The sequence below is a fragment of the Saccopteryx bilineata genome, chromosome 1 (genome assembly GCF_036850765.1).
Source record: "Saccopteryx bilineata isolate mSacBil1 chromosome 1, mSacBil1_pri_phased_curated, whole genome shotgun sequence".
NCBI classification, from domain to species: Eukaryota; Metazoa; Chordata; class Mammalia; order Chiroptera; family Emballonuridae; genus Saccopteryx; species Saccopteryx bilineata.
The window spans coordinates 233756776-233773546 of record NC_089490.1 but is presented as its reverse complement, the minus strand read 5'-3'; the positions used below and the strand labels follow the sequence as shown (position 1 = coordinate 233773546).

The 16771-nt window shown below is 43.0% G+C and overlaps 1 protein-coding gene across 1 annotated transcript in view; it reads right to left on the bottom strand.

The window, feature by feature from the left end:
* Window positions 1–16771, bottom strand: part of USH2A (usherin) — a 545087-nt gene that overhangs the window by 57994 nt on the left and 470322 nt on the right. The window contains exon 61 of the mRNA XM_066238179.1: window positions 13466–13820. Coding sequence (XP_066094276.1) covers window positions 13466–13820 — 355 coding nt within the window. The remainder of the gene's footprint in view (window positions 1–13465; window positions 13821–16771) is intronic.

The window sequence follows — 16771 nt, the reverse complement described above, 5'->3', positions numbered from 1 at the left end:
AATTGCTCAAAGTAATACAAACTGTCATTTGACTTTAGGAAGGAACAAAACTCTAAGGAACCACATCAAGAGAATTAAAGAGGACATATTGTAGAAAGAAGATTTGTTATGGAGAACCACATCAAGAGAATTAAAGAGGACATATTGTAGGAAGAAGATTTGTTATGGAGAACCCTCCCAATGAAATCTCCTTGCTTCTGGTTGAAACTGCAGATATGTTGAAGAGGAAAAATTCCTCCAGACTTTTCCTAGCATTCCCCAAAGATTTTGGTTTTTTTGAGGGGTCTCTCTACATGCATCATTTTTTATTCTACTTCTTGCTAAAAATTCTTATTAGCTAATCAACCATTCAATTTATCCTGCCTAGTTTGTAATGAATAAGTAGCCCATACTGTTAATTGGCCACCTGGGGTTCAAAGCAGGGAGAAAGAGGGGTTGATGTCTAAAGACGGAATGTGCTGACAACATAGTGACCACACGCTATTTCACAATAAAATCAAGCGTCCTCGCCGTATCCGCCCCTCCCTCCCCTCGCTCCATTTCTTGACCGTCTGTGAGACTTAATATAATTTTTTTTTTATAAAAGTGATTTATTTCTAACAGATGTGATCATCCAGCCTTGGGGACCTGGATGCACACTGCCCCTAACAACTTTAATTCCTGGATATAACAAGCATATACTCCACTAATAAATAATCATCACTCGGTTACAGGGAAAGATGCCACGGCATGAGGCAGGAGGACCAGGTACCTCTGGGCAGAAAGGACTCGTCGATGGGGTCTCCTGAGGTTCTGACCCTGCTCAACCTCGATGAGCTAATTGTTATATTTCTGGGACATGGTAGGTCACAAAGGAAGAAAATCAGTCACAGTTTAATGTATGCCACACTATTTAGAGAGCTAATTTTAGGTATATAGTGAGTTCCTCATAGACCAGAAATGACACAAGGGTCTGAGGGGGCGTCACCGGTCCCAACCTTGCCAAGGCACAGGAGAGACGGTGCCGGGCTGGTCTCTGATTCATGTTTACTGCCCTCCCCCCAGACCAGAGCTGCTGGCTGCCAAACCAGACAGCTTTGCTACACACCTGATGGGAATATTTAGAATACAATAGTTTTAATGTCAGATTACTTATTGGAAAGGCTGGAAACACCTTCCTTCTCCATCTCCTGAAGCAGAGACTTGCCCTCAGGCATTTAAAAATCAAACCCCTATTTCTTTGTCTGGAAAAGATAACGTCTCCTTCTCTGCTCTGCTTCTGCATGGATCCCAACCTTGTTGAAGGCAAGAGCAATGCCCAAGTCTTCCAGTAACTTTTCAGTCTAAGTGATCTTTTCATTCTTTCAATCTCTTAGAATTATTTTCTCTGTTTGTATCAGACAATCATGTCAATCTTCACAGCATCTCTTGCTTTGTTGTATTGAACTCTACTTTGTGGCTTTCACTGATATTTAGCTTTTCGTAACTAGCATCTTGCTTCCCGGAGACAGAGAATGCAACGGGCAACACTGGGTAGCAGAAAGGGCCGATTTTAAAGCAGAGAGACCTGAAATTGAATCACAGCTTTGCAACAAACTGTGCGACCCTGGGCAAGTTACTTAACCTCTCTGAGCTTTTGTTTCCTCACGAATAAACTGTAGGCAATAATCACTTCACAGAGAGGTTAGTAAGGTGAGATGAGGTGACGTGTGTCAAGTGTATGAAATCTGTCTCACACAAGAAAGCTATCAGCAAATAACTGCTGAGAGACTGAAATTAGAGTGTAGAAGTGATTCAGCCACAGTATGAATTATCTGCGGATGTATAGTTCTCCTCTTAGGCTAGATATATGATACTCACAAACAATGTGAAAAAAAATCTAGACTATGACTACAGTTTCAATGGGAACAAGAAGTAGCCTGACTTGTGGTGGCGCAGTGGATAGAGTATTTACCTGGAATGCTGAGGTCATGGGTTTCAAACCCCAGGCTTGTCCAGTCAATGTATACAAGAAGCAAGCAATGAACAACTAAACTGAAGCAATTATGATCTTTCTCTATACCCTTCTCTCTAAAATCAATCAATTAAAAAAATCAAAAATAAAATAATAAATGGGAACAAGAAATAAAATGCAAGTTGCTTGCTCATTAGAGAGTTTATCCAATCAATAATGTATTTATTTATTACACAATTCCCAGAGCCTGTTGAAAAGTGGTATTGGTCCAGGCTCTGGGAATAGAGAGACCAGAGTAAGTAAAAATCCTTGCCCTTAGGGGGCTTGCATTCTGGTTACAGAGAGACAATAGACATGATAAATAAGCAAAAATGTATACTTCTAGATGATGTTAGATATTAAAATGAAAAATAAGGCGGGGAAGGGGGATAAAAAGTGTGTGTGGCGCGAGTTGGGTGTGTATGTGAAACTGTATCCAGGTAGGCCAGTAAAGCCTCACCTGGAGTCACAGAAGGTGACATCATGATCAAGACCAGAAGGAAGTAAGAAAGTCAGCTGTGGGCGCAGAGACCTGGGGGAGGGGCTTTCTAGGCAGAAAACGTCTCAGTCAACAGCTAGTGGATTCCTTGGCCTTTGTGCTAGGAGCAAATAATAACTCCTCTTCATGAATATTAATGTATGAATGCAAAATAGTACCATTTTTGGTTCCTGTTCTTCTCTCTTCTTTTAAGTTTTAAGTTTTACAGGGCAAACCATACCTTAGGCTTTCTCCCTCTGGGGATGTGAGAAAAAAGTGCTTAAATTAAAGATAAATCTCCATATTGGGGATTAAAAGTAGTTTTTCCTTCAAATTTCATATATATCAAATTACAATAAACCCTGCTGCAGACTTTTAACTTGAACTATGTCTTGAACATCTTGGAAGGCCAGGAAGATTGGTGGGATTGTACAATTTCACAGGGAACAACCTCACATCTTAGGACCTGTATGGCTGTTTTTAAAAATGTCAAAGTGTTGCTTGGCCTGTGGTGGCGCAGTGGATAAAGCATCAACCTAGAATGCTGATATCGCTGGTTCGAAACCCCGCGTTTGCCTGGTCAAGGCACATATGGGAGTTGATGCTTCCTGTTCCTCCCCCTTCTCTCTCTCTCTCTCTCCTCTCTAAAATAAATAAATAAAATCTTTTTTTAAAAAAGGAAAAAATCTCTTAAGAAATGTCAAAGTGTTTTGGAATAATTGGTGCAAAAACATGTGAAGGGTTGTAGTCTTCCTCAAATATTATTCGTCTTTACTGCCACACTCAAAGGTTTATGATTTCTTTAAAGACTTTATTTTTTCAAATTTTTTCAGAGAGGAGAGGGGGGGGGTGAGAAGAAGAGGAGAGATAGAGAGATAAGGGGGAGAAGCAGGAAGCATCAACTTCTATATGTACCTTGACCAGGCAAGCCCGGGGTTTCGAACTAGCGACATCAGCGTTCTAGGTTGAAGCTTTATCTACTGCGCCGCCACAGGTCAGGCTGATTTTTTTTTTAATAAGCTTCCTATTAATATCAGGCCCCACACAGCAGGTTTGGTTTCTTCGGAAAGATTACTGAAATTGTCATTTTAATACTACTTATCACTCTTAAAGATGACCACGGAGTCTTATCCTGTCTCCCCCCAAAAACAGAAACAGAGAAAGGGTCTACTGCCACCATTTCATCTAGAACTGGTTAGCTATCCCCCTGCCTGGGACACGAGGTGTATGTAGGCCCACGAGGACAAGAGCATGAGAAGCGAGACCCAGACAGGGCTGTTCTTCTTCGAAAACTTCCAGAGGGGACGGCGCTCTTGACATTATGGAGGCGAAAAAGAGAGTTTTCAAGGCGGTCTCTACTTCCCTATGAGTTCTTTTGTATGCTGGGTCGCCTGCCATTCTGTTTGTGTAATTCTGACAGTGTTCTTAATGACACGCTAACAGATTGTAAAACATGCTGCTGGCATTTACTTGTTTTTTATATTTTTAAAACAATGTCCTTCATGTAACAGTAGTTAAGCGCGGCAGAAGGACATCATTAGAGCCGTGGTTAAACTGTAATTTACACCATTAGGAAGGCAGGAGCAATTTTTATTGCCTGGCAATTTTCTTGCTGAAATATTTGGACCATATGGCTCAATTTGTGTAATAACCTTAATTTCTGCACCCTTCAGGCCTGCCTCTGTCTCCCACGGAATGGTAAAATGCAGTTTAGCAGAAAAGGCAACTGTCTATACTTAGAGAGTTGAGATTAATAACATGTCACGTCCTGTTTTTGGTGAAGGAATTGGAACAGCAGCCAGATGGTATCTCTACAAATAACTGTCAGGGGTCTTGATCTAATCAATACAATGTATTAATACATCTCCCTTTGCTGTCCCTCCAGGGGCTGGTGCACAACATCTGGAAAGAGTAGAGGGGGGGCCCGCCAAGTAGAAAGCCGATTCTTTTCAGAATCAAACTGAGCCCAATTAATTTTTCATGTATCCTTGATAACTGTTTCATAATGAGCGATGCGTCTTGACGGATTTGGGGTTGGCAGAGCAGCCTGCCCGGGCTTTCTATCCCCATTCAATCCACTCATAGAAACCAACCCATTAATCAAGCTATCTGGCATAAAACCTGACTCTCAGCTCAGCAAGAGATCAATAACCATCCTAAAAAAAAACACACACAGAGAACCAGCCACTAATGGGCACAGGTACCCAGCCATGACACTAGTAATTGCTTTAGCAAAAAAATAAAACTTGGGATCATAATCACCCAATAAGACTTTATATGATAAAATTCATTACTTGTGTCTTGTCAAGAAGTAACATTTACCTCCATTAAAAATATACTGTGATTTTACTATCTAGACATGGCCATTATCGTTCAGAGGTAGACAATGCACCTTTTTCTTTTTGGGGGAATGGATTAAAACTCTCTGATTTAGTAATGTGAGTATTTAATAATCCAAGTATCATAGAAAAATGTTTAAAAATGAGTTACTACGCTTATTTTAAATTCAGAGGACCTGAGGGGCTCCTTAATGCAATCTTTAGCCCAACCGCATATGACACATGGTGAGCCTTCCGTGCTAACAACTCTCATGTGATGTCAGATTGGTCACATTCCTTAACTCTCTGGTTGGCTTAATAGAAGGACTTACAATTCAAATCATAAATTCTTATCACTTTCGCCAATGGTTTCACCTCAAATCTTGACTGTTTTTTCCCAAATTCAAATCAGTCCTCTTGCTTTTCAGTTAGCAAATCTGTTCTGGCTTGGCTGGGATTTCTAGCCTCTTGTTCTCTCTGAGAGAGAGAGAATCTCCGTGACAGTATCGACGGAGAAGAGTTCAGAGCAGAGATGAGGAGATGGAGGAAACCCATGATCTGTTTGGGGAAACACCCCTTCCTAGCTCTTGGACAACAGGTGGAAACCTGTTCTGTTCTTAGGAGAGTCTGAGGTGCAGATTAGGAGAAAAGACTCCCAGGGCGTGCTGCCGTAAAGCCAGTCATTCATTGGCTGATCATCTGATCAAACCCTGCCAAGATGATAGAAAGGTCTGAGGAATAATCCAGGAACTTGGAGGTGATGTCACATTCATCTTTCCTGACAGCATGACGAAGAGTCATGATGCCGTGCTCGCTCAGTCAGTGGTTTGCAGTTCTGCGGGGTGAGTGGTTCTGTTTGGAATCAGGGTTGTGAATTAAGGTCCTCTGAGGTTCTTTGAGATATTTATGAGTACAATCAATGCCTATGCCTGACTCAATAATTGCTTATTATATTGTCATTTGTCTCTTTCCTTATTTGCTCTAAGAACACCACCAGTCCCAGAGAGAAGAGACTATTCCTTCCTCCTTTGCATCTGCTGTTGCTTCTGGGCACAACAGGTTCTCAAGAGAGGAAGATGTGAACGCTGATGAATGGAAGAGTCCCACACTGTTTCTTGGTCTTGATCATCACATGAGATTTTATGTGTCTAGGTCCTCAATTGCAAATAATACACCATTTTCATATATGCACGAGAGATCAGAGAAGCACTAGCCCAGGGTTTCCACTCTTGTTTGTTTACTGATGTCCAGTGTGGACAAACAGGAACACCCTGACTGACAACAGTGTGTTTGTGATGAAGTGCTATAGCATCAAGCAAAAAAGTTATTTCAACAAGTGAACTGCATGACTAAATGAAATCTGAAATCTGGGATCCATGGCCCAAGGCATCCAGAATTTTATTTAATTTTTTTTTTTCATTTTTCTGAAGCTGGAAACAGGGAGAGACAGTCAGACAGACTCCCGCATGCGCCCAACTGGGATCCACCCGGCACGCCCACCAGGGGCGATGCTCTGCCCACCAGGGGGCGATGCTCTGGCCATCCTGGGGGTCGCCATATTGCGACCAGAGCCACTCTAGCGCCTGAGGCAGAGGCCACAGAGCCATCCCCAGCGCCCGGGCCATCTTTGCTCCAATGGAGCCTCAGCTGCGGGAGGGGAAGAGAGAGACAGAGAGGAAGGTGCAGCGGAGGGGTGGAGAAGCAAATGGGCGCTTCTCCTATGTGCCCTGGCCAGGAATCGAACCCGGGTCCTCCGCACGCTAGGCCGACGCTCTACCGCTGAGCCAACCGGCCAGGGCGGCATCCAGAATTTTAAAGTTTGTGATGTCATTTTACTGAAATATTTAATTGATATAGATTGAAATCTTCTGCGATGAAGTCAGAAGATAGCTGCTCTTCTGAGGCGTGTCAGTCGTAGAGATAATCAACAGTACCTACAGTCTGAACTGAGCAACCACTGGCTCCAGCCCTAACAAGATGTTTCACCCCCAAAATTATATCGAGATAAAAAGATTCATCCACAAACCTAGCACATATGTATTCACAGGTGTTGCATGTAGGTCATTGCATTTGGATTAAAAAGCAATGTCTCTCTCTACATGAGAGGTCACTAGCTGGTGTAAGACAAAAATCTTTTCACTGTTCGGCATAATTAAAATATCCTCACGGTGGTTTTAGTCATTTAAAAATCACAGCATTGTTGTAATATTTTTCTGGGCTTTAGGAGCTCACAATTGTTTGGCCCAATCAAATCTGGGAACACTAGAGAAGTTATCACCCATCAAGGTAATTACTTTCAAGTTGAAATAATTACTCTATCAATGTTAATGGTCTTTCAACTTCAATAAAGCACTCACCTGCCGATAATCACGGCTAACCTCTTGCTCTAATGCAATTCCCTCTCTATTTAGTAGGTTATATTACAGCCGTTACAGTGGTCACTTGTCCTGAACAGCTGCTGAATTTCACTTTGATCGGCTGTGAACCATAAAAAAATTGGTCATCTGTGTCTGATTCCCGCTCACCCAGAAGCCCTTGCAGAGCGGAGGATATGATCTCTTGGCTCTAGCGGGGCACTTCAGGGACAGCCATCTTGTCTCAGGTAGTGGCTAGTTTCCCCTGTGACAAGAGCACAGTGGTTCAGTCACCTCCTGCCCTTCCATGCCATTTACAGCGTGCTGGCTCCACTACATGCCATATAGTCTGAATTTACTGCCCGGCCCTGTTAGTGTAGGAACGAGTTCGTTTTACTTTCGTGTATGGTTTTAGTGGGGCACTGTGGGATTTGGAGGTTCTGAAAGGGTTTCCTTACAGTTCAGTGAAGGCCAGAAGATAACAATTCACTTGAGTTAGAGGGCAGTTTCCCAACAAACGGTCCCTCTGTACAGAGAGTCTTCTCTTGAGCATTAGTGACGTAGGTAGATGCCACTTTGGCAGAATCAGTTTGATACGGGCTGTGTGTGTCTGAAAGCCCTCATGGTTGGCTGATGTGATCCCTGATTTCAGGGAGTGGGCAGGGCCCAGGAGTGTCACAATAGGTGGATACAGCTACATCTGGTGGAACCAGTCTGTGCAGGGTTCTTAGAGGGCTAGGCAGGTCCAAGGGGAGAGGGCAGCACTAAACCTCACAGAGACGAAAAGCACAGTCTTGTTCCAGACGACTTAAGAGAAGAAATAAAACCTAATCCAGTACTTGAGAAATTCCCTGGAAATGAAGAGCCTAGCATCAGAAAGCATTTAGAGAAACAAGCTCTGCATTCCATTGCTAGGCGAAGAAGGCTTGGCATATCTGCAGCGTAAGGTGCTGCATTCCTGACCATATCAGTCCCCTACACAGACTGTAACCTTTTCCTACATTTGCTCACTTCTTCCAGCCTCTGTTAACCCAGACAGGAAAACGTCTAAGTGTTTGCTGCCTCTTTATATGGCCACTGACAGTTGCTAGTCCTTTGCAGATGCGTTAATTCCTTTAGCCCTCACAACAGCCTCATGAGATAAGTAGTACAGTATCTTAGGGGTAGCCAAGAGAACAACATGAAGAAATTGGGGATATTGGTATGAAAGGGGAGATGGACACTCTTTCACAGAAAAGAAAGAGTGACACAGTTATCTCATAATACAAAATGTGAAAGTAATCTCAGACATTTATGATATCAGACATTTATGCTAATTGTTTTTATTACAAATCTCTTCTTCATTTTGGAAAGATAGTCTTTTTAGCTAGCTACATCTCCCAGAACATTGTCTCAGAAGTAGATCTGGGAGAAAAGGCTAAGTACCATCCAATTTTAAGAGCTACAACTAATTTCAGATCATCTGTAAAGAGCAATAATATTTTACATCATACGGAGCCTAAATAATAACAGAATTAAAAACGAACTTACCAGTGTACTCAAAACTCTCCAGAACATGGCAATGATAAAGTATCTCACTTCCCTCCCCTGCCCAAGCACACACCTATTTAATGGTAAGGAAACTGGAGGCAGCCACACAAGGAAAGCTTGAATACCTACCTCCTCCTTGACATTGGGCAAGGGAGTTTGGCAACCAGAATCTAGAGACTGGAGTTTGTAATTCTGGATTTTATTTCCAGACTGAAAACCAGCTTTTAGTGACCCATACAATTTGCTTACCCATCAGCCCTGCAGGCTTGATTCTACACATGGGGTGAAGCCCAGCCAGCTCCCATCCAGGGTGCTGGGCAAATGCAGGAGCTGGGCTCGGTTTGATGTTTTATGACCCCGGGCGGTAGATGGGATATACGTAGAGCACAGACTGACAGGTAAACCACCTTCGCCTTTAAATCCCAGGTTATTTCTGCGGGCACCATGTCAGGTGGCAGGGAAGTAAAGCTAACAGATTGTAATGGTGGCAGCAGGGTGGCCACGCTCGCCGGGAGTGTACTCCGCAAACACCACCGTGGAACTTGCACGTGCGTGTGTGCCAAGGGAGGCTAAACGCAGTGTCTCGGATCTTGACATTGCACAGTTCATCACAGACCTAACTGGGAAGGGGGTTCGAGGGCTTCTAGCTAAGGCCTGTCTTCAGTAGTGGTGGGCATGGGTCCGAAAAGACTGTAGGAAGCTAGATCTCTCCCTCTCTTCCTCTAAGGAGAAGCTGCTCAGGCCCAAAAGATGAAACTTTTCATGGGTTTTGGAGAGAGGCTGTGATACAGTCAAGCCCACAGTCTCCTGCTGTGGCGGCTGCTCCTGCCCCTGCCAGCACAGATGCTCTGCAGCCCCACGGAGGGCCCCCACCACCAGTTCTCTCTCCATCCACCGCCACCGCCGGAGGACTCCTGCATCCACTGCACCTGTCTTATGTGGCTCTCCCAGCAACGTCCTCCTGTCGGTGAACAACTCTGGGTAGGGGCACTTTGGGACAAGCTAGTGATGACACTGAACTACTGGCAGCATGTTGGTGGCCCCCGGTGCAGAGATGGGGTCCCAGTAAACAAGAGACTAAAGGAGAGCACTTGTGGACTGAACTAGAACCCTGCAATTGTGAGGACAGATTCTGTATCTCTCAAATTGAAAATACCGTTTCTTTGCTTTGGAGGATTTCAGCCAAAGCCCTCTATGAAATGAAAGCTTGGAAGACATCCTATGGCTTGCACAGACATGGAAGGAGACAGGGAAGATGGTTAGCTGGTAGAGGAATGAGGGAAGATGGCCAGTGGAGCCAGGAAGGCAGTCAGAGAAAGATTTAAAAGGTAATCGACAAAACATGAGCAACAGAAACTCAGAAGCAAAGAAACGTGTCAACCCCAACGCCCTGCAGTGATGATCTACCTCTCAGGCTTGACGACCCAGTCTCGGCTCTGCCCAAAGACCTAGTCTCAGGGGAGACTTCATACATGTACTTGAGTGTAGAATTGAGTATTGGCATATTGAATATAGTACTCAATGGCTATTTGCCAAATTGGATTGACTTCTCAGTAATCTGTTCTTGACCCTGAAGGTTCATTGTACTAACACAGAAGAGTCATGCTGTTTCGACTAGGAAGAGATGGACCTGAATTACAGGAGGAGGGGTCTGGCGAGGAAGTGAAATTAAGTGGCAGTGCCTCCTCCTTTAGATACTTTAACAACAACGACAACAAAAAGGTTGAACACATTCTTTTGGGAATGTTCAAAAGGATGAAACTCAAAGGCAGTAATTTTTCTGATTGCTTCTTTTAAAGATGGCTATCCATCAAGAGTCATAGAGGACTCCTGCAATGAAAACTTGACTCACTGACCAGAATGTTTGAAGACTGACCCAATTATTTTCTGGAAGATGTTCTTGATTGTTTACAAAGCTCAAACAGAACTTTTCCTGGTTAACCTAATGAAGTCTTCTCTTGGGGTTCTTAGGGCCCCAAATCCAGATTTTGGGGAGATGCTTTGAAAACCCACACATACATATGCAAACACACACACTCTCTCTCTTTTTCTCTCTCATATTCAAAGACAGTATGCTGTAATATTATTGTTTCTTCATTACCCTAGCTATTTTCTTTGGATTGCAAAGATTAACCCTTAGAAGCAATACTGACCAGGCTGTTAGAGTAGGAGATCTAACAGGAGGACCCCTGGACAAAAGGCCCTGGGGAGCTTAAAACTTGGGGCTACAAGCCTTCTTTTTTTTTTTTTTTTCTGAAGCTGGAAACAGGGAGAGACAGTCAGACAGACTCCCGCATGCGCCCGACCGGGATCCACCCGGCACGCCCACCAGGGGCGACGCTCTGCCCATCCTGGGCGTCGCCATGTTGCGACCCTCCTGGGTGTCGCCATGTTGCGACCAGAGCCACTCTTAGCTCCTGGGGCAGAGGCCACAGAGCCATCCCCAGCGCCCGGGCCATCTTTGCTCCAGTGGAGCCTTGGCTGCGGGAGGGGAAGAGAGAGACAGAGAGGAAGGCGCGGCGGAGGGGTGGAGAAGCAAATGGGCGCTTCTCCTATGTGCCCTGGCTGGAATCGAACCCGGGTCCTCCGCACGCTAGGCCGACGCTCTACCGCTGAGCCAACCGGCCAGGGCTGCACAAGCCTTCTTTTTTAGAAACTTTTTTAGTGTAACAAAAATAGAACTTAGCAGATTAAAGAAAGACAGAGTTCATATATTTTTCAAATCTTATGCTGTCAAATGAAACCGGCTAGGAAGGGGTGACTTAGATACTGTTTCACAAGGGATTCCAATAGAACGGTTTTGGGAGTTTCAATGGTTTATGCTCAGGCCCCTGATTGACCATATTTTCAAAAGTCAGAGGTTTGACCATTGCATTGGCACCTTCAATAAAATGCATTTAACTTGAGTTGTCTCATCCAAAAAACTCTTGTTAAGTATTTTACTTTGCATTTCAGTGTTCGCTTTCAGGGTAGAAATTTAGAACATGGGTTCCAAGGCTATGGTGAGGAGTAATATATTTGCTGATGGGCCACATATCGACTAATAGGGACTTTCCGCACTAAAGAACACTGCTCTCACGCTTCTAATGAAGGATTTAGAAGATGTGGCATAAGAGATCCTGATATATAAAGATAATTAAATGTCAAATAAAAAGTAGAGGACCAATTCAAAAGAAAGACTTGAAAAATATTATGTCTTCTATTCACATGTTGCTTATTTCTGAGTCATACAGAAAAATTAAACATAGGACTGTGATGAAACTCGGTGCTTTAAAGTCTCCATTTACAAGGAGTCTCTTGGAGTTTCATTAAAATACTTTTGCCTGGTATTACTTACTCATTTGGGTAAATGTTATGCTCTATAAGAGAACCATGGTAGAAACTGAGCCCTGAAACTGGGATCATAAAACCATGGTTTGGTCTTTCTTTTTTCTCTTTTTTCTTTTTTCCTCATTTGTGAGGGGTTTCCAGAGTTAGTAAGATCATGGCACATTTATTTATTTATTTATTTATTATTTATTTATTTATTTATTTATTTATTTTGTGACAGAGAAAGGGACTGATAAGGACAGACAGACAGGAAGGGAGAGATGAGAAGCATCAATTGTTTGTTGCAGCCCCTTAGTTTCTCAATGATAGCTTTCTCATATGTACCTTGACTGGGGGGCTACAGCAGACCGAGGGACCCCTTGTTCAAGCCAGTGACCTTGGGCTCAAGCTGGTGAGCCTTGCTCAAACCAGATGAGCCTACATTCAAGCTGGCGACCTCAGGGTTTCAAACCTGGGTCCTCCGGGTCCCAGTCCGACACTCTATCCACTGTGCCACCGCCTGGTCAGGCTTGGCACATTTTGAAAACCATACATCCTTAACTCCTAAGACCACAGAGCTCTATTGTCTCTTCAGTGGGAGGGCTTTCTGCCTGCCTCTCAGGGCAGTGCTGTGCTTAACACTTCTGGTCTGAGGGTTCCCTCCTGCACTGTGGTTATAGCAAGCAGTGGCTGAGTATGGGATCTGGGCCTCGGTGTGACAGATGTTACAGGTTGTAGTCCACCACTTCTCTGACTTTTTCTGCAATATGATACAAGAGAAGGCCCTTAAACAAGGACCTTCCTGCTTCTGTAGCTCCTGTAGAAGGTGAGGCCATGCCAGGCATGAAGAGACCTCCAGGAGATGCCTGGTGAGCTGAATTAAGTTGTGTTATAGGCCAGAGGGAAGCCAACCCAGAAAAATCACCTATAAGCTACAGTGCATGTGATATCCATATCTATACTTACACAGCTAGAGAGCTATATCTAGAAATTTAATTTTCTTCTTCCTCAAAGAGCCAATCACATCACATATCTGTATCTAGCTAGAGATATCTATTTCTCTACCTATCTGTTATGGGTGAGACTATTTCATTCACATAATCCCTATATCTACCTATATCAATATACCTATCTAGATAAGGAGGTGGGTTATAAATGGCTCTTTAAGAAAAAATAAAATTAAATTTCAATCTAATTTTATCTGAGCCTTATCCCCATGAGTTATAGAGAAACACCTTTAATATTCCCATTTAATGGATTTAGAAACCAGGTGAAGAGAGATTCACTGATTTGCTTGAGGTGACTGGTCTTTAAACTGGTTTCCAATATCTCTTATATGTATTTCAGCATCTTGTCCCATCGACCATACTGCATCTTTTCACATGTGAAATATTTTCATGTATTTAACCACTAAGTGGGGAAAACAATGGTAAGTTGGGTAAAAAAGGTGAACTTTCCATCTCTGCCAGATGATGTAAGCATCTCTCGTTTTCTCGGTACTCACCGGTACTGTGAAAGCATGCACGGTAGAGACGCTCACTGTCGGGTCCTCTGTTCTCTCTCGGTAGAACACGCGGTACCAGGAGACAACACTGTTGGGAGAGTCTGGCCTCGTCCAGTTTAACAGAACCGAGTGGGCGCTGGTGGCCTGAGCCCAGGGTGCCTGCAGATCCTGGGGCGGGGCCTCCAGCGTCTGTGCAGATGCCCATAGGCTCTGCACAGAGCCCCGGGAGTTTTGGGCGCTGACCTGGTACTCGTAGCGAGTGAAAGGCCGTAGAGTGTCTGCGGCATCGGTGAATTCAAGGGCTCCTTCGGACCAGACAAACACCAGGGACTCCTCGCCAATGCCTGCAGGACGTCTGGAAGGAAACCAAGAAGGTGCTTAGTGACAGTGGCACACCACAAGCTCAGGTTTGCAGATACATCTATATATGTACATATATTTACGTATTTTATATTTCTATATATTTATACATATTTTGCTAATCTTAAAAAGCGAGACATCACCCATAATCACATTTTCTTGTATTAACTTCCAGACCTTCTTCTTAAAAAAAAGCTACCCATGCAATATAAAACATTAAAAATTGAAAGAGCATTAGAAATTAAAATAAAAAAATACAGAACCACATATATGAGTACTATTGACACTTTTTTTTTATAGTTTCTGAATCTATGTTGATGTATAGGAATGTGAGTGTGCACATGCAGTTATACTGGAGTTTTACTTTTTTGCACAAGTGGCACATGCTATAACAATCAGGAGACGATGCTGCTGGGAGCTCTTCCCTTCTACAGTGAATGGATGGCAGTAAGGGTCCCACTGGTTTTAATCTCCCCATGTCCACATCATTTTGCTAATCTCCTAAACTCACTCTGAGCTTGGCCATGTGACTGTCTGTGGCCAGTGGGACACTCGCAAATATTGGGAAGGGAGAGACTTGAAAGTGTTTGTGTGGTGAGGCTGGCCCTCTGCTTCTCCAGGGATCACATGATCACGTGTGACAAAGCCCAGTCAGCACACCGAAGGACGAAGAACTGTAAGGGGGGTGGTCCACGGTTCTTCTTCCCCTCTACCCAGCACAAGGCTGTTCTACATGCGTGTCTAATACCTTCAAAGTGTTTTAAAGCCACTTCTTGCATGCCACTTATATGTCTTTATTTGAATTTTCTCTTCTTGAATTAAACAATAACCCTTCAAAGTAAGGGCCATTTTTTCTTTGTATTCATCAACACACCTTTTATTGAACATGTACTAAACACCGAGCTCTGTACCAGGGGCAGAGAAGTAAAAAGATGGACTCACCATGTAGAGAAATAGAACCAGATGCAAATTAATGAAAATAACACGATCAGTCATATAATAGGAATTTATTCTAGAGATCGTTAAAGGGCCAAAGTCACATTCCTCTTAGATATCTTCTCTGAAACCCAGTGAAATGCAGAATATACTCAAAAAACTTTCTCTTGACTGTCTGAGAAGGGGATTGTTCAGTTCCACTTTTAGATCTATTGAGAGCATAACCAGAGCCCACACACACTCTTAGGTACTCAATATCTAGCGCATTAAACATCTAAGTAAGAGAAATGAAATGGTCCATGGTTGAGACGGCCCTGATTATCTGATGTTTCACTTGTGACATTTTTTGCTCAATCAGATGTAAAATCACAATGCAGACTTGGCCAGATGGGGACATTCCCGAGGACATGTGGTTGGTTTACTTCTCTGTTCCCAGGGCTTGAGCCCAGGACATGTTAATGTGTTTTTCCAGATGAATGGCGCAGAATGTCTTGGCTTTTCTACAAGTCTGCTGCATGTCTATTAGCTCCTTTTTTCCCTATCAGGGTAGACTTCTAGGTTGAGAATGCATGTATCCAAGAGAGGAACTCTTCTTCCTTACCTTAGTTCCTGATTGAGAAGAGGCTGATGAATAAATCAGTATGTCTAGGCCATGAGGGGCAGTTAATTAACACACTCTTCATATGCTGGCATGTTTACATACTGCCATGTCAGATTAACCATCAAAACAGAAGGGGCTATTAAGACGGAGTAAATGACAGAACCTTTCACAAAAAGGCAGGATATTTAAAGTCTTTGGCTCTGGGAGTCTGATGATCCTCAAGTTGATAAATCACTGTGACCTATGTAGGAACAATGACAAGTTTCCTGCTGGAGGCAAGAGAAGCTTCCCAGCTACCTCCTCAGTGACCGGCCATTACAATCTGGCAACCCACCTCATTACTCCTCGCTGCCATGCATGGGCCTGATTCTGCACTCAGTGTAGGTTTGTGAGGTTTGGCCTTTGTACCTAAAGCAGATACCGGGTACCAGGTGTGTCATTGGGTGGGGGGGATCCGTTCTAATGAGAACCACAGGGCTCACTGTCAAGGTCTCCTCTCATTGAGGTTTTTTTTTTTTAAATTTTTCCAAAGGTGTTTGCTAGGCACATTGTACAGCAAACTTAACACATGAACTTCTATGGGGAAATAACATTTTCCATTTTGTCTGGCTTTAACCTTCCTATGACAATTCAATTAATTTTTTATTAAACTCTCCCAAGTCCTCACATAGCCTTAGTTGTCATAAAACTGACATTCTTACAAAAAAATAAAAAATTGCCCAAAGGTGTGAAATTTAAAAATCTATACTATGTAAGGGGGGTTGAGCATTATGGGCCTGAAGTTTTATTCATCAATAAAATGAAAGAATGCAGCCTGGGTAGGTATTTCTTATCATAATTGAATATTTAATAAATTAATACTACGGTGAAGTAACTGGTTCATCTGTGGTATTACAAAACAGAAAAGCTTTATGTCTGAATGAACTCTGAGCAGAAGATGTGGAGTAGACCACAATTATTCCTAATGTATTTAAGATTTCAGCTTCAACTTCTCATTTAACTGGCAATGTTTCCTCCCGAGCAGTCTATGTCAAGGAAAATCACATTTTAAGCTCTCTCTGACTAGCCAAATGGTTGTGCGGTGCTCAAGCTCACTTGGGAGATACTTCACTAATACACATTTCCAACTGGAGTTAATTTAATACCACTTAGCTCTAAATAGAAAACAAATAAAAAGTATTAAAACTAAGAAACTACATATTTGAAAAGGTGTTCACGCATATGTTGTCTTAATGTAGTATATAACCTTTTATCATGGGTATGTATACATAGGAAATATATACTGTATTTTTTGCTCCATAAGACGCAGCTGACCATAAGACATCACCAGGGTTTTAAGGAGGAAAATAAGAAAAAAAAATATTCTGAACCAAATGGTGTGTTAAAATATTTAATAAAATACCATATTT